Here is a 19758-nt window from a genome sequence, read left to right as displayed (position 1 = left end):
ATAGGGTGGTTGTGTACACACACTGCCAACACACATTTCAGTTCAAACAACTTGTAAAAGTGCATGTAGCATCCTATGACCCCTTTAAAATGCATAAAAGTAAAGAAATCAGGGTAGAAATACACTATTGCATAATAATATTCTTGAATATACTATTACTACTAGTACTGCTACTAAAAAAAAAAGAAAAAGAAAAAAAAAACCTGACCAAAAAGTAAAAATATATTAATTAATAGTATTTAAATACTTAAAATATTTTAATATTTAGAATATTCATATTCATTTATTTTTACCTTGTTAATATTTCCAGCATCTTCACCTCCAAGATCGTCTGAGACCAGCCACCCGGACAGCTGCTGCAACAATCGGTTTGCATAACCAAATAATTTCTGTACAAACTGTAAGAAACCGTTTCAGGGAAGCTCATCTGCATGCTAGTCATCCTCATTGGGGTCTCGACCTGACTGGATTTCGTCATCGTAACCGACTTGTGTACATAGAAAAAGTCTTAGATCTTTGAGTTCAGCTAATGAAAAATGGCGGCAAAAACAAAAGTGTTTATAATTTTGTTCAGTGTAGAAACTTTCATCTCATGAAAATCAAACGCATGAAAATGAAGTATTTTCACTTTAGTTATAGGCCATTCACTGTTCTCTATTCCCAGACACTAAAGGGGGGTCACACACCAGACGAGAAACCCAGCACTGCGTCGAAGCACATCTTTAAAATTTTGCCAATTTGGTGATTAGATGAAGTGTTTTGGATTGCCGTCTTGAACTGAACGTGAAGTGTCCGGTGTGTGATACCTGTGAGCTGTCCTAGTGTGCGACCATCTTAACTCTACTGCGCATTTAGTGTAAATAGCATATTGCTAAAAATACTGCTATTTTCACTTAGTGTAAATAGAATCCATTGCTAATACGAGATTTGAAAAGAGAGGGAAAAAAAGTTCGGCAAAAGGTGGGATTGAATCCAGGTCGATCGCGTCAAATAGTCGACAACACGAGCTTATCCATCTGCACCACTGGAGCTGATTATGTACAGCTGCTTTTAAAGTGTTGACTAGCCCAATCACACGTTGGAGAGCAGAATTACTGCCAACAAGGCGGGCTATTTGCACTAAGTGTAAATAGACACTCCGCATTTTTTATTCCATAGTAAGGGCAATTCATACAATACATTTAAACTGAGCTACTTTAATAACTTTCTACCATGACTCTGCTGTTCTTCGGCTGGTTCTTCCTGTATACATTGATTGACAGATGTCTCGTCCAGTCAGCGGTGAGTAATCCCAAACCAATGGCCCTGTCTCAAACTATACCTACCTCTTCCGGTTTGTCTGATTTGTCGTTGTGTTTTCTGACTTGAAATGTCAGATCTTTTAATGAACGGTTCAAAAAGGTTTGAAACTGGTTTGAATCAGTCTGAAACACTGCCCTTTATAATTTACATTCATAAAGTACATTCTTTCATACACTACCTTTCAGAAGTTTAGGGTTGGTAAGATGTTTTCATCTTATGCTCACCAATTCTGCATGTATTTGATAAAAAATACAGTAAAAACAATAATATTGTGAAATATTACTCAAATTTAAAATAACTGTTTTCTATTTTAATATATATTATGCAATTTATTCCTGTAATGTAAAGCTGAATTTTTAGCAGTCATTACTGAAGTCTTCAGTGTCACATGATCCTTCTCAAATCATTCTAATATGCTAATTTCCTACTCAAGTAACATTTTCTTCTTATTATTATTAATATAAATATAAAAATTAATGCAATAACGTATTGAGTGTAAATTATAATTTTAATTTTAATTATTAAATGGATGCCACCTTATTGGTACAATAAAGCCCTCCCTACACCTACCCTAACCCTACCCGATGCTTTATTTCAACTTTTTGATTATTTCCTTAATTTTTATTGAAAATAAATGCCTTTACGATGTGATACGAGATTTGAAAAGGGGGAAAAAAAAGTTCGGCAAAAGGTGGGATCGAATCCAGGTCGATCGCGTCAAAAAGCCGACAACACGAGCTTATCCATCTGCGCCACTGGAGCCAATTATGTACAGCTGCTTTTAAAGTGTTGACTAGCCCAATCACACGTTGGAGAGCGGAATTACTGCCAACAAGGCGGGCTATTTGCACTAAGTGTAAATAGACACTCTGCATTTTTTATTCCATAGTAAGGGCAATTCATACAATACATTTAAACTGAGCTACTTTAATACCTTTCTACCATGACTCTGCTGTTCTTCGGCTGGTTCTTCCTGTATACATTGATTGACAGATGTCTCGTCCAGTCAGCGGTGAGTAATCCCAAACCAATGGCCCTGTCTCAAACTATACCTACCTCTTCCGGTTTGTCTGATTTGTCATTGTGTTTTCTGACTTGTTAATTTGTTTTCGGATTTGTCGTTGTGTTTTCTGACTTGTTATTTTGTTTTCGAATTTGTCATTGTGTTTTCTGACTTGTTATAATGTTTTCTGAATTGTTGTTGTGTTTTCTGAATTATTTTGTTTTTTAGACTTGCATTTGCGTTTGTAATTTGTTATTTTGCTTTCAGAATTGTGATTTGTTTTGCACTTCTCAGCCACCGTAATATATATATTAGTGCTGTCAATCAATTAAAAAATTTAATTAATCACACATTTTTTCTGAAATTAATCATGATTAATCCCACCTAACATTAAAGTTTTTTAATATACTTTTATATTGCAATTATTTCACATTCTATATGTGAACATATACCAATACTACTGTCTCCATGAAATTGTCCCCCCCCCCCAAATATTTAGCCATTGACTATAGCCATTCAAAATTACAGTATAATTGAGAGCTATCAATTTTAACATTTAGTAGACTTTTAAAAAAATAACAATTTCTAATTTAAATGAACTCAAAACAATCTTAAACCCATTATAATAAATGTCATATTTAGCTACCTGTGCCCTTCAGCAAGTAGGCAATATACAGAAATGGAATAAAGCACTACTTTCTGCACTACTTGAAAAGCATTACTTTAAAGTTTTGGTTTTCTAAATTATTTTCTGTAGTAATCAACACACTAATAAACTATGACTTAAAAAAAACCTTCTTAATCTGAACAGGACACGCCCACACTCATGTTCAGCCGCCCCCATGTAGTGGAGCAAATACTCTTGTTTTAGTGTAAAATACTCACTCTGGAGAAGCCAGCAGAGAGAAGAGGAAGGACAGATGGTTCCTCCTGATCTGAGGGACTGGAAGAGAGAGAAAGATCAGTAGGTGGAACATGATGGACATCCGTAGCACATGGATAATAGATAAAAGTGTTCTCTGAGGTCTTACGTTTGTGGCATCACTGCTAAAATAACAGCGTGTTCAGAAGGCTTGGTTGCTCGAATCATCCTGTTTAAAAACACATACCATAACATAAAAGTAGGTTTTTACATTTTCTGATTTGGCAGTGAAATTGAGTATCTTGTACACATTTCTCTCCAAAAGACTCTCTCTCACATGCATAGACATCTACTGGGAAAAAATGATTTGGCAGCTTTGAGTATGTGTGTGCGCACATGGATTTAAGCTTCTGTGCAGGATGGGAAATTAACACCTGCAACCAGCCAAATGCAGGCCACTTCCTCCGCAGTGGAGAGTAATTTTACCTTATTTACCTGCCGGCCACTGTGGTGGGTAACCTGGTCTTAAAGATTCATATAAAAATGATTCTTATGAACTGATTCTTTTTAGTGGATCAAAAACATTTCGCTCCACCAGTGTTGCACGATTCCTGAAATGAATGAATCTTATGAGTCAGATCTTTTAACGGTTCAAAAAGGTTTGAAACTGGTTTCAATCAGTCTGAAACACTGCCCTTTATAATTTACATTCATAAAGTGCATTCTTTCATACACTACCATTCAGAAGTTTAGGGTTAGTAAGATTTTTTCATCTTTTTGAAAGTCTCTTATGCTCACCAATTCTGCATGTTTATTATTATCATTAATATAAATATAAAAATTTATATTAAACTTTTAAACAGTGGTGTAAGAAAAATGACATTACAATTATAAATACATTATAACTGCAATTTACCCAAATGAATCAGTGAACTTGTAAATCAAAATCAAAAAACATCGAGCATTTTAACAATGTTATTGAATATAACTGAATAGCACAAAACAGGCTTTTGTGGCCAAAAAAAAAAGTTCATTTCCCATCCTGCCTCTATGACAGCGCTAAAATTTCCATCTAACCTTGTATAAGAGATGAAGAGAAATGAGCGAGAGACAGATGATGGATGGTTTGGTTGTACCCACCGGCAGACGGCATCAGCCTCAAAGTACCGTGAGTGCCGGCCATCAATGATGACGATCTCGTGGTGTTTATCCAAGAAACACTCCACCGCAGACTCAGGTGTTCGTGCGATGTTACACCTGAACCCCGCCCGCTCACACGCCCACCAGAAGGCATCGCTCTGACTGTCCTCTTTAGCAAAGACCAGTAACACCTGAGCGAGACCGAGACGGAGAGAGAGTGAGGTGCTGTTGGTGGGTGCTTGTGAAAGGTCAACAGTCTTTCATCCCGTTCAGCGTTGTGTAACCATGGAGCTGCCATGTGAAATTCCACATGGCCCAGGTCGTTCAGGACGCCTGTCACCGCTACCTCGCTCAGGAGGCCCGCTGTGCAGCGTTACACGTCCACCTACAGGGGGCGGAGTGACCTCACCTGCTGGCACACTCATTTCAAACACATTTCTACTGACACGTTTTCACAAGTATCAGAAACGTGAAAAACTACAGATATATAGCACAGTCACCAAATCCAACAACGCAATGTAACAGGTTACTGAAATCTGTTCCCCCCTCTATTTCACACAGAATGACTTTAATGTAACCCAAATTCAGTCTGGTGATGTGTAACCTCCTCTATTTTATATCTTAGAAAGCATATTGCTCGGATTTGAACAGACAAGAGATACAGCAGGGTCATCAAATCAAAGTACTGTAACTTATTTCAGTAACCTGTAACGCCGTGTTGTCGGATTTGGCGTCTGGTGTATGTTTGCAGATGTTCAGATCAATATGCTTTCTAGATTATGAAACAAAGGAGATTAGACACCATCAGAGTGAATCTGGGTAACATTAAAGCAATTCTGTGTAAAATAAGAGGGGAGTAACAGATTTCGCTAACATGTAATAGTGTGTTGCCGGATTTAGTGACCTTGCTCTATATCAACAACTGCTCACATCAAATCAAAATGCTTTCTAGAGTTTGTAACATTAGTCAGCCCCAGAGTGATTTTGGGTAACATTAAAGCCACTGGGTGTGAAATAGAGGGAGGTAACTGATTTTGGTAACCTGTTATATTGCCTTGTCGGAATTGGTGAGCTTAGTTTATAGCAATATAACTTTTCAGGTTTATTATTGTTAAATTAAACTAAAATGAAAACATTTTCTTTAAAATATAAAAAATATTTTAAAGAAACTTAAAATTCAGGGCAACATTTCTCATTTTCGTTTAGTTTAATTTGAAGTACTAAAATAACTCAAACTAAACAAAATAAAACTAACACATAAAAATGATTAAAAACTACATAGACATTAAAACACACAAAAAAAGACAAAAATAATAGGCGATACTAAAATAACAATGTGTGTGTGGGTGGATTAAAGTCAATTAAATTTCAAACGACCCGAGAAATGACAGGTAATTAATTTGTAAATCTTGATTGATTTCCCCAGATACATCAGGCACATCGGACTCTGAAGAGAGTCAAACATTACATAACCAGCCTCGATTCACAGTGACTGACAAGCGGCAGCCAGCCATCAGGTTAACGATAAACACACTTTCTGTTTCATAATTCCACTTTTAGTGAACAATAATTCCCACTAATACGACACACTCATACACACACACATGCAAATGCACACACACTAGGTGTGACGAGACACTTATCCCACGAGACGAGACACGAGACTGGGTTCACGAGAACGAGACGAGACGAGATTTTTAGAGTTTTTTAAAGAAATCCTCAATGATGACATATATAGGGAAAAATATTATTTTATTCAACTGAAAAACACAAAATGCAAATTTTGAAATCAACTTGTACTTTATGAAAATAAACATCTATTTTAATACATTTTATGCAGTAAAAAACAACATGTAAACACTGCAAAATGTTTTGCCAAACTCAACTGACAGGCAAGTAATTGCACAAAAATTATAAATAGTATAAATAAAAATAAATAATAAACAACATAAATATCCCTTTAAAGTGGAAGTGAAGCAGTCAGTCAAGTTTACATTATTTAGTAAACTGATTTCCACTTTAATAAAATAATAAAAATAATAATACAAAATTAATAAAAAAATATAATAAACACGATTAATGTATCAATTTAAAAGAATAAAGCAGTGGTTGCCAAACTGGGGGGCGCGGAGAGGCTGAGGGATCATCATCATGTTCTGGAAATAAATCGTGAGACTTTTTGCCAAGATCGCGCGAGAGGTCACGGAAACCTTTCCAATGTAAGTTAAATATTAATAATAAGATATTACATATCATTTGGTGGTAAAACAAAGTGCTACACATTTTATTGCTGCAAAGATTAGTATATTTATTTTTGTACAACATTTGCAACTGCTTTTTATCACTTAATTAAATTGTGTCATCTATAGGGACTACTGAACAGACATTTAGAAGTTGATTTTAAAATGCAAAGTATTGAAAATAATAATAAAACTCTGTAAACACTTTGCGTTTTTACAACACTATAAGTGTGTCCCATCAGGTAATGAAAAGTTGTACACACACTTGTGGTCTTCATGCTCACTTGAACACTTGGTCCAAATACAGGAAATACGTCATATAAGTAGTCAAGTGGTCAAGTGCAAAGACCACAAGTGTGTGTATTTTGACAAGGCAACACACACACACACACAAACTCAGGATAATCTCTGTGTCAATCCTTTGAGACATCTCAAGATTATCCCTGGGGTCATGAGTCCATGTTAAGAGGTCTTTATGTGCATTCACTCATTGGCCATAATGTAGAAACAGGACAATGCAACAATGAATGACAGTAATGCATTATGATGTCACAGTATCACTCTATTGCTTTGCAGCCCATGTGAGATTAAAACATCACTAAAAAGAGACTTGTAGTGATGCACTATGATGTCACAGTGACATTCCACAATGCATTACTGCAGGGACTATGAGAAATCATAATGCATCACTAGCCTACGTGGTTTCATAATGACCTGCAATTAAGTATTAAATCCCACAATCTTTAAAATTTTAGTTACATGGAAATTTAATTTGTGTTTTTTAGATCAAGTCTTATGGGTTTGGAATGACATGAGGTTGAGTAAATGATTCAAAGACATAATTTCCATTTTTGGGTGAACTAACTCTTTAATGCAAACAAATTGCTGAAATCAAACCAAATCTCAGTGCTCACATGTTAAAAGTGATTAGAATCAGTAGATTCTGTAGGCATGAGGAGAAGCTAACACTTCTCTCGACTTGATTTTTGGCCATTGTCGAATCTCAAATTGGTCCAAATTTGGTAGATTAATTTAAATAAAGTCAAATAACTTATTCTTTTCATTTAAAGCAACTTATAGCACACTAATTACTCAAATCATTCACTTAAAGCAACCAGAGGTTTAGTGCCTCGCACAGTGATAACATGGATACAAACTCAGTAATTAGCCAATTAAACGTGCACCTTTCATTTACTCGGCCCAGATCATTAATCAGATCAAAGCCAACCAGACACACACTTAAAAAGTCAATAAATACACTACCATTCAAAAGTTTGGGCTCAGAAAGATTTAAAAAAAAATAATAATTATGCTTTTATTCAGCAAGTACACATTAAATTGATCAAAACTGACAGTAAGGACATTTATAATAGTAACTGAAATAAAATATTGATATTTCAAATACCTGTGTATTACAGTTTCCACAAAAAATAAAGCAGCAGAACTGTTTTCAACACTGAAAATAAAAATCTTTTTTAAAACGGCAAATCAGCAATTAGAATGATTTCTGAAAGATAATGTTACACTGAAGACTGGAGTAATTATGCTGAAAATTCAGTTTTGCATCACAAGAATACATTTCATTTTAAAGTATATTCAAATAAAAAAATGTTATTTTAAATTGTAATAATATTTCACAATATTACTGTATTTTCGATCAAATAAATGCAGCCTTGGTGAGCATAAGAGACTTCAAAATCCAAAATATAAAAAATCGTACCGACTCCAAACTTTCGAAGCTACAAATTCAAACATACACATAATGACTAAACAGGACTGTACCTGAATGGGCTCCTGGGTCAGTCGCATTGGCCCCAAACGCTCTTCTGCTGCAGACACCTGCGAGTGATCAAGAGAAACAGGTATGTTTCATTGAAATGAGGTTAAAAAAGGAAACAAAAGCAAGAATGCATCTGGTCTTACCATCTCAGAGCCTTGAAGCAACATTCTGACATGCCTGTCCTGATTTTAATCACATACTGTTTGTACATGTGCTTGTATGTCCACGAATACAACCATTTACGCAAACTAAACAAGACAAACAAAATTAGTCCACCGAAGAAATAGCTGAATTAATGATGGAAAATGTAGCCATCCTGATCAGCACGAACTCCAATCCAAGTGTGTTATTCAGCTGATTTAAACAGGATTATCCATATTTCTACTGTCAAATTGTTTTAAACGCCGTTTTAACAGTTCGAACGCTTCGTCAGATATGACACACATTGCAAAAAAAGGCTGTTTTTTACGGAGTTGTCCAAATGGTACAGCAACATTGTTGCAATGACAGAGCAGGTGGCTCAAAGCTTCCTGCGTCATCCACACTAACACTACACATAAGCCTCTCAGCAAGAATCACACACACACACACACAAACACACATGCACAAAAAGCCTTCAGGCTAAATACGGATCATAATCACTATAAAAGCAGCATATGTAATGCACATTTAATTTTGCCAAGACAAAAGAGATGCGTAAAGATATTTAGATGCACTGCACGGTCTTGTTTTCCAGTAAAAAGATATAAACATTAAAATAAAATAAAATCAATTTACTTGAGAAGCAACTCTCTCTTGCTCTTGTGTAAATAGCACAGCATGAATTTGCTTTGGTCATCTGCCTGTTTTATGTACACTGAGTCTCGTCCTGCTGGGAGACGGCATCACAGTATGGTAAGGGCGTAACATTTCCGTCACACACTTGAGGCATTCGGCCAATCACAATGCACTGGATAGCTGGCCAATCAGAGCACACATCGCTTTTTTAGAACGATGAGTGTTGTAAAAATCGAGGTGTTTCAGAAAGGTGAGCCATAGAGGAGAAACAATAATGTACATTATATGGAAAATAATGTGTTTTTTGAACCTTAAACCGTATAAACACATTGCATTACACCAAATACACAACATAATGTTCTTTTTAGCAACGTTATATGACCCCTTTAACAAAAATATGTATTTTCATGATCCAAAAAACAAACAAACAAAAAAACACCAACAACAACAACATGGTATTACCATGGTAATGTGTCCAAAACAATGGCATTTCCATGGCAGCATGTCCAAAAAGCCATGGTATTGCCACTGGTAAAGAGCGTTTTAAAAAATGGCACTGCAGGCAATCTATAACAGCATTAAAAGGGTAATTTTATAAATGTGATCATTTTATTTTTTCCCTGAGGTCCACTTATAATATTATTATATACATTCACCCTTCAGTTTAACTGATTAGTTTTAACCAAATTATTATTATTATTATAATATATTTTTTATAGATATACTTCTATTTCATTTATCATGGTCTTTGTTTGTTTTTTCTGTTGCAAAGCTGATTGTTTGTCTGTGTTGTTCTGTATATTAAACAATGTCAAAATAATAAAAAATTTATAAAAAAATAAAATAATAATAATATAATATGACACAAAATATTACAATACAGTAAACTTTTTAAATTACATAATTTAATATTATTAATTAGAATAATATGAGTTTTTTGCACAAAAAAGTGTCTATTGAGCTCTGAAAGTTACACCATGGAAAAATCTGATTTTTCATACTAGGACCCCTTTAAAACTGAGAATCAGAAGAGAGAGTCAGCATCAACAATGCTGTTATTTTCCAGTCAAAGGCCATTACTAAAACCACTGTTACACAAGACTCATGTTTTCTCAATAACAATTACAAAAAAAAGTAGAGAGAACATTTTGCCACTGGAAATTCAATAACATATTTAATCCTGTGTTAAAGTGCATTTTTATTAAAATATTGAAATTGAAAACTCATCCTGAAAAATGCATCCTCTGCAACTCTCTCAAAACATGCTTAGAAAGTTCAGCTTATATATACAAACACTTCTGTTACATTTTCATAAATTTTCCCAACCAAATCTTTTTCTCATCCTTTGCTCTTCTTCTCTAACTCCCTACCCCATGCTTGAGGTTTCTCAGTTCTTGGCACTGACGTTAGATCTCATTTCCTAGAAAGTGACACACACACACACACACACACACACACACACGCTGGTATGGTTTACAGGGACTCTCCATAGGCGTAATGGTTTTTATATTGTACACTGTATTTCCTATCACAGGAAGTGTCCTCATAAGTCATATTCACGCTGTAATACCCATGTCATTATACACATTTGTGTCCTCATGAACCATATAAACCTGTACACACACACATACACAGAGCAACTAAAGCTTGAGTTTTAAGTCCACAAAAATACTAAATTAGCTAAATCTACCATGCAGAATTTACTGTGACTCTTCACATATAACCTAACAGCTGCTGTCAGATTGAATATTATAGGTGATTTGCATAAGTTCTGCACCAATAACTGCATCAAATAGAATTGACCCTTTGCAAAGACCCGTCCCCCTTCGTTACTGTTGCTACGTCCGACAAGCCACGGCGCTCTCACGCCACACATTATGTTCTCATGCAGTGAAAAATACATCGCATAAAAAAGGAAACTGACAACGAGCCCACATACAAGACAGAGCAGGTTACTTTATGTATGAAACAAAGTCTCAGCTTTCAAATTTAGTCTTTTTTTTTTTAGGAAATTCAAACAATAAATACCGTTTTGTGGCTCTTTAATGTCACATGACAGATCACTGTAGCGCCTCAGTTCAAGCGGCACATGAATCGATCATCTCATCCTCTTTACTAGTTATAGCACGAAATAAACATGAATGAACATCAGAAGGATTCTTGTTTCAACTGCGGAAAGACATCTATACACACCGTTTTTTAAGTCCATCAACATTAATCTACTCTCCTGTCTGGTTTGTTTGAGGGACAAAATGGCAGATTCTGTGTTATGATTGGTCAGATCGCCTGTCAATCAAACTCCCGGTGAAAAGTCAATTTCAACAATTTACAAAAAAAAAAAAAAGAAAAGAAAAATAAAACCTTCTATGATTGTCAAGGTGTTGCTAGGCAGTTGCTAGGGTATCCCTAGCCTAAAAGGTCTATGGGATTTTTCTTCCCATTTTATTATCTACCAGGGAAAAAAATCATTTATAGCAATCTGATCAAGTAATAGCACACATTTACTATGACTTCATGTTTGTACCGTGGAGGAAAAATGACACGTCTGAAGTCTAAAAACAGGTTTCCCAAACACTCCTGTCAGGTCATCCTGTCCCAAACTCACATCACTGGATGAACCAGAAGTTGGCCACAGTGTTGTAAAAATACCACAGAACCACACTGTTTACACTCATTAGATATGAACCTGCCAATGGTTTACTTTAAGTTGCCTCTGCACATTAAACTGAGGTAGAATATTTACATATACATGACACACTTCACCTTTAGGAAATGATGTCATGGGGAAGTCATGGCCTAATGGTTAAAGAGTCGGACTCGTAACCCAAAGATTGCGGGTTCGAGTCTCGTACCGGCAGGGATTGTAGGTGGGGGGAGTGAATGTACATTGCTCTCTCCCACCTTCAATTCAGTACCACGACTGAGGTGACCTTGAGTAAGGCACCGAACCCCCAACTGCTCCCCGGGCACCGCAGCAAAAATGGCTGCCCACTGCTCCGGGTGTGTGTTCACGGTGTGTGTGTGTGTGTGTGTGTTCACTGCTGTGTGTGTGCACTTTGGATGGGATAAATGCAGCTCCTGTATTTTCAAGCATCTCTTTCTCTCGTGGTGTGTTCCTCTTCCCAGCACACTGAGTGTGTTTTGACTCAGTCATGTGCTTTTATCGAGGACAACAAACACACACACACAGAAACATAAAACCACATGAAGAACAAAGGCCTTCCTTCACAGAGTACTGGGTCACGATAAAATATGATCCCTGCTATATTTAGAACCCCACAATTGACAGTAGGCAAGTGAAAGCGCTGCGGCTGTATTGATTCAGATTTGCTTATCACATTACATAAGATATCATCTAGTGTTTCTGTCCAGTTAACTCCTGGATGACCTGGAGATGCTAGAATCAAAGCACATTCTCATGCAAACATGGTCATGGTTGATTTTTTCCCTAAATATTTATCCAAATATAAATATACACACACACACATATATATATATATATATAAAAGCACACACACACATATATATATATATATATATATATATACATATACATACATGCATACATATATACAATACCAGTCAAAAGTTTGGGATCAGAATGATTTTTAATGTTTTTTACAGGAGTTTCTTATGCTCATCAAGGCTGCATTTATTTGTTCAAAAATACAGGGAAAAAAAATTATATTGTGAAATATTATGATGATGTAAAATAAAGTTTTTTTTTATTTTAATATACATTAAAATCTAATTTATTCCTGTGATGCAAAGCTGAATTTTCAGCATCATTACTCCAGCCTTCAGTGTCACATGATCCTTCAGAAATCATTCTAATATGCTGATTTATTATCAGTGCTGGAAACTGTTGTGCTGCTTAATATTTTTTTAAGCAGCACCACATGAACTAATATAAAATATAAACGATTAACAGGAGCAAGTGTATGCAGAGTTTCTATTTAGGCTATAACACGTGTTTGAAGCATTGAGCAATGCAGTGCTGAAATTTGCGTGCTCAAGAATCCTCTCATTATAACACATGAATTGTAGGCATTATGAAAGATTCATTATGCATATATTTATTGTGTTATAACAGAGATTTGTGAGATTGCGATGAACTGAGGTGTCTTTTAGAGATTATAAATGCAGCTCTTTGCTGGCATTCTCCCATGCCAAACCATGCACACAGCAGCCGCTTGCTTTAGTTAAAAAGAACAGTGTTCTGTGAATGTTGATGCTTTAATAACAAATATTTATCGGGAGCATGTATGCTGGGATTTCATGATTTTCATGGAGGAAAAAGTAACGTAACTAGTAATGTAACTAATTACTAATTACTTTTGAAATAAAGTAATCAGAACAGTAACATGATTACTTTTAAAAGGAGTAATCAGTAATTTGATTACATTTTCAGAGTAACTTGCCCAACACTGGTAGGGACACAGACAAGGGACATAAGTATCACTTTTGACTCAACCTCTTCATGTATGCTGGGATTTCATGATTTTCATGGAGGAAAAAGTAACATAACTAATTACTTTTGAAATAAAGTAATCAGAACAGTAACATGATTACTTTTAAAAGGAGTAATCAGTAATTTGATTACATTTTCAGAGTAACTTGCCCAACACTGGCAGGGACACAGACAAGGGACATAAGTATCACTTTTGACTCAACCTCTTTTTTTTTACACCTTTTTACACTTCTGTTTTAGTTTTTATGACTAACTCTTACTATGTGTTTCCATATCCCTACTATTACTACTACTCGCAAACCACGCGTCACATACAATAGGCAGCGCAATCCTAACAACATGTGCACTTTGCCTATGTCTGCTAATACACTACTTTCTTTTTCTATTGGTCTCTGGAATTGTCAGTCTGCAGTAAACAAAGCAGATTTCATTACATCTATTTCTAGTCATTCAAGACTAAATCTCATGGCCCTGACAGAGACCTGGATCAAACCAGAGGACACTGCTACTCCTACAGCACTCTCCAATAATTTCTCATTTTTCCCACACTCCCCGTCTAACTGGAAGAGGTGGAGGTACTGGTCTACTTATCTCTAATGATTGGAAATGTATTCCTTTACCTTCTTTGGGTATTAGCAGCTCCTTTGAACCACATTCAGTCACTATTACCCACCCTTTTAAAATCCATTTTGTAGTTGTTTATCGACCCCCAGGACCACAAGGTAACTTCTTGGATGAATTAGATGTGCTGCTCTCAACCTTTCCTGAGGATGGTACTCCCCTAGTTATGCTTGGAGACTTCAACATCCACCTACATAAACCTCAGGCTGCAGACTTCCACACTCTGCTAGCCTCTTTTGATCTCAAGTGAGTGTTAACTACGGCTACTCACAAATCAGGCAACCAACTGAACCTTATTTACACACGACACTACTCCACTGATCATGTACTGGTTACTCCACTGCACACCTCGGACCACTTCCTCTTCACTCTTAACGTCAACATGGTTCCTGACACAACACATACCCCTCCACGTCATCTTTCAACGTAACCTACGCTCACTCTCACCCTCCCGGCTATCTGCTATGGTTTCATCTTCGTTTCCTCCCCCTAAACAGTTAGCATCTCTTGATGCTAACAGTGCTACTGATACTTTCTGCTCCACTGTTACATCTTGTTTAGACACAGTCTGCCCCTTGTCTTCCAGGCCAGGCCGTACCACCCCTTCTGTCCCTTGGCTGTCTGATGTTCTCCGCGAGCATTGTTCTAAGCTCAGGGCTGCTGAAAGAGTGTGGCGCAAATCAAAAAATGCTACTGACCTTAATGTGTATCAGTCACTCCTCTCTTCCTTCTCTGCTAATGTCTCCACTGTTAAAAGGACATACTATCATAACAAAATTAACAATTTGTCTAACTCTCACATGCTCTTTTAAACATTTTCCTCCAATCTGTCAAGCACATCTTACCAGCAAACATACACTCGTTCACATCACATTCAACCTAGACTGCCTTGCTCTCAGTTGTTGAAGTTCTAAGACTGGCAAGAGCGGATTCCAAATCTTCAATACTTATCTTGCTGGATCGGTCCGCTGCTTTTGACATGCTTAACCACCAGATCCTCCTGTCAACCCTATTGGCAAAGGGCATCTCAGGAACCAGCCAAGACTACTTGTGGTTGCATTAAACCCATCGTTTCATCACAATTTCACCATCCAGTTAGGCACGTCAACCATAACTCCTTCAAAAACAGCCATAAACCTTGGAATTATGATTGATGATCAGCTGACTTTCTCAGACCACATTGCTAAAACTGCCAGGTCCTGCAGATTTGCTTTATTCAACATCAAGAAGATCAGGCCCTTTCTTTCAGAACATGTTTCACAACTCCTTATTCAAGCTCTTGTACTGTCCAGGCTGGACTATTGCAATGCTCTCTTGGTAGGTCTTCCAGCCAGTTCTATCAAACCTTTACATTTTCATTGTAATTCATTACATGAGTTATGTGCCCTCTAGAAGCTTGCATTGTGCAAGTGAACGGTGCTTTACTGTGCCATCCCAAAGAGGCACAAAATCACTTTCTCTGCCTTTTAAATGAAATGTTCCCTCCTGGTGGAATGACCTGCCCAACTCAGTCCAAGCAGCTGTTTAGTGTTTTAGTAGTCCTTAGCCATCTTCAAGATTAGGCTAAAAACACATCTCTTCCATCTTTATTTGACCCTCTAACTCTAACACTCTCTATTCTTTATAAAAATAAAAATACACTTTTTAGACTTGCACTCTATTTATTTACTAACTGCTTGTTTTCTTAAAAAAAAATAAAAAAAATAAAAAATTAACACTTGCTTCTCTAATCTTTTTGCATTCTATTTATTTGTTTTCTTTTTATTTATTATACAATTATAATTCTGACTTCTGATTAACAAAAGCAAAAAAGGCCTAACACTAGCTTGCTCTATTCTTTTCTATTCTATCTGTTTTCTTTTTATTTATTATATGATTTTAAAAAAACTTTGCTACATGTACTGCGTTAAGCTAAATGAGACTTGTTATAGCACTTGCTTATCATTGCTCTTTTGTTGATTTTGATTGCTTCCATTGTCTTCATTTGTAAGTCGCTTTGGATAAAAGCGTCTGCTAAATGTCTAAATGTAATATATATATATATATAAAAAGTCTGCTATATGTATATATGTAATATATATATATATATATATATATATATATATATATATAATGGACTCTTCAAAGGACAGTTTTGTCAAATTTAGTTCACTTATTAAGTGTAGATAAGTAAACACACACGCACACACTGAAGGAGGTTACACATGATGTATGCACACAAATGTATGACTGTGATCTTAATACTGCGTGTGATGCAGTGTGCTGCTTTTATCTGCGCTCTCCATCAGTACAGTCGTTAAGTAATCATCCAAAGATCCCTTTTTCACTCACTGACACCAACAAAAATTCAAATATACTGTATATGAGTGTGACCAACACAACAAGCACATCTCTAATAAAAAGTTACCATAGCTCTTACATGGTGACCACAGTTTAACTGTTAAACCACATGAAATGCCATGGATACTTATGTGAAATCATTGTTAGGGTGGCCTTATGTGGCCTTTTTTCCAGGACATATCCTGGCCCGGGATTTCTAGTTTGATTTCATACATTATATGTACAAATATTTGCCCGTTCTCTGTACATCCCACTTTCTCGCACGCCATGATTGGTTGATTTTGAGCAATGCCTGCATGCTATTGGTTAAACAACTTTTCAGCAAGTCTTGAAAACAAAGCCAAACAGGACATTTTAGGCAGTTTAGAAATCCAGGTCATGTCCAAGAAAAAAAAAAAGAGGATGTATCTGTGTTTTATGAAGATTATTTATGAATAATAGAATAGACGAGGCAGTGCCTTCAAGTCACGGGGACTAGCAAACTGCTGTCAAATGTGACACTGCCCGCCTATAACATGTTCGCAATCCTACCACAAAACCAGCTTGAATGGGTCAAACTGGAATGTGTAAAAATATACAGTTTTAAGATACCTTTTGGTTGATTCATTCAATAAAATTTCAAAATATATTACTTGATGTCAATTGAGGCAATCATGTTGATTACGTCATTGTACATTCATTAAGAGTTCAAAGAAACAAGACCACAAACAAAGCGGGTTTATGAACTGAATATCTATCATTGAATAATACTTGATAAGAGCTTCCCGATACAGATACAGTATAATTCAAAGTGTCAATATTGGTGTAAAACGAGAGGATTTTTCCCCCCTCAAGAGTTCCTCTAAAATGGGCTATAAACAACCTCATAAAACAGAGTGTTATCTATGAATATATAGCTTACCAACTGAATGCCATCTTATCTAGAGAATAATCAGTTCATCTTCCTGAAGCTGTAAGTCAACATGCACAGCTAGGCAACCAGAACACAACACAGAAAGGTCAAAATGCACACAAATTTACCCCAAGCCATATAAAACGAAAGTAAACAACGAAAATCTATAAATCTTCAAAATGGTATCTAAAAATATGTCTATCTGTTGTAAATCTATAAATCATATAAATGAGATCAAGTTTATCCCTCATTAGTGACCTTTTCATGACTTTCTAGTTGCTTGTAATTGCTAGAAAATGATTTTTAAAACAGAGAAAATTCCAATTTTAATTTTTACCTATTGCACCACACATTTTCCAAAATAATAAATTTCTCCAGGTGAAAGAAATCATAATTATCATTCCATTCCATCCCATCAATGAGATTTTAATAAAGGTACTAAATTTAAATTATAAAAAATAACAACAACAACAGTAATTTCACCTAAAGACACATCCTTTTCTTTGTCTGGTTTTCCATTTTCCCTTTCTTATCTTCACTTTCTCTGTATTTGGTTCATTAAGGGTAAAACTGCACACAGGTTCCAGGGATGGAGTCTCTGTTCAGTGGATATTAATAAAAACCAGCGAGAATGTGAGAGAGACAGAAGAGAGAGCTGGTTGAGGGGGAAACAGATGGTCATTAGTAGATAAACAGAGACAATAAGATGTCTGATGACACAGACAGAGTAATAAATTAGGAGTGGGAATATGTGATAAAAATCAGAGGATTGTGATTCTCTGGCTGTGTGTAGCACTTATGACTTGAGTTAAAAAACATCAACGATACAGCAAAACCAATATCCCACTCACACCAAATACAGAGAAAAGACAACAGGGTCACCTCAGTCATACACATCAACACTCACAAATTACCTACAAATCACTGCTTCTCTTGAGATATGGCTCATATATAATGAATCTTAAAAAAAATCTTAAAAAATATAAATTCTAAAAAATCTAAAACCATAATACTTACTTTTTTAAAACAGCAGCTTGACTGTAGTTTAACCACTATTATTAATTATGAATAGCTTGTAGTCTGAGTATCTCCCCCAATCTTGCATCCTAATAAAATGAATAAACTCAAGATTCTAACTCTCGCTGTCTGTTAGCAGAGCTGCTCTTGGTGTGTCCAGCGTGTAAACTGGAATGTTTCACATTTAAACATATTTCAAACAATCTGTTCCCATCCTGTAAGATCCTACATACTCCCACGATGCTTTCAAGTGTTTACAAAAACCTCCCAGATGATAAACAACGTTACTAATGCCACCATCATGGACTTCTTTGGAGTTCTGTTGCTCTTGCTGACTGAGAGAACACAGTCTATAACACAACCTCAACACACACACACACACACACACAGAAATGAAAGGAAAGCACTCACACGTGAACAAAGAAAACATTTCTAATTTTAGTTTCCTGTCAAACTAGCTTGACTGTAGTTTAACCACTATTATTAATTATGAATAGCTTGTAGTCTGAGTATCTCCCCCAATCTTGCATCCTAATAAAATGAATAAACTCAAGATTCTAACTCTCGCTGTCTGTTAGCAGAGCTGCTCTTGGTGTGTCCAGCGTGTAAACTGGAATGTTTCACATTTAAACATATTTCAAACAATCTGTTCCCATCCTGTAAGATCCTACATACTCCCACGATGCTTTCAAGTGTTTACAAAAACCTCCCAGATGATAAACAACGTTACTAATGCCACCATCATGGACTTCTTTGGAGTTCTGTTGCTCTTGCTGACTGAGAGAACACAGTCTATAACACAACCTCAACACACACACACACACACACACACACAGAGAAATGAAAGGAAAGCACTCACACGTGAACAAAGAAAACATTTCTAATTTTAGTTTCCTGTCAAACTGAAAAACTCACTATTTGGCATCATTTAGTAATTTTCATACTAGAACCGAGAGCACATTCAAGTAATGTTCCACACACATGTAGCGCATGCATCATAATCAAGCTGGTCAATGCTCGGATCACATCTGCAAATCAGTCACGAATCACGATATGGAGAATCTGAGGTCACAACCTACCACCATGACAGGAACATTTACTTGTGTATCATGTCAACCTTGTTTACCATTCCTTATGATTGGTTCCGTAATAAAACTGCGGTAAAACTAGATATTTTTAGTCAACTGTACAAATATTTCTATGTGCATTACCATTCAAAATGTTGCGGGTTGGTAAGAATTTTTTTTTTTTTTTATGTATTTGAAAAGAAGTCTCTTATGGTCACCAAGGTTGGATTTATTTGATCAAAAATA

The 19758-nt window shown here is 36.0% G+C and overlaps 1 protein-coding gene across 1 annotated transcript in view; it reads right to left on the bottom strand.

Moving 5' to 3' along the window:
• The window catches only part of pde8b (phosphodiesterase 8B), a 54079-nt gene that overhangs the window by 28579 nt on the left and 5742 nt on the right, over window positions 1-19758 (bottom strand). Inside the window, exons 2-5 of the mRNA XM_016271357.1 lie at window positions 8330-8386; window positions 4308-4498; window positions 3337-3396; window positions 3191-3248 (exon numbers count right to left, since the gene is read on the bottom strand). Coding sequence (XP_016126843.1) covers window positions 3191-3248; window positions 3337-3396; window positions 4308-4498; window positions 8330-8386 — 366 coding nt within the window. The remainder of the gene's footprint in view (window positions 1-3190; window positions 3249-3336; window positions 3397-4307; window positions 4499-8329; window positions 8387-19758) is intronic.

The sequence above is a fragment of the Sinocyclocheilus grahami genome, unplaced genomic scaffold (genome assembly GCF_001515645.1).
Source record: "Sinocyclocheilus grahami isolate Dianchi unplaced genomic scaffold, SAMN03320097.WGS_v1.1 scaffold61.1, whole genome shotgun sequence".
NCBI classification, from domain to species: Eukaryota; Metazoa; Chordata; class Actinopteri; order Cypriniformes; family Cyprinidae; genus Sinocyclocheilus; species Sinocyclocheilus grahami.
This window is presented reverse-complemented; position numbering and strand designations above follow the sequence as displayed.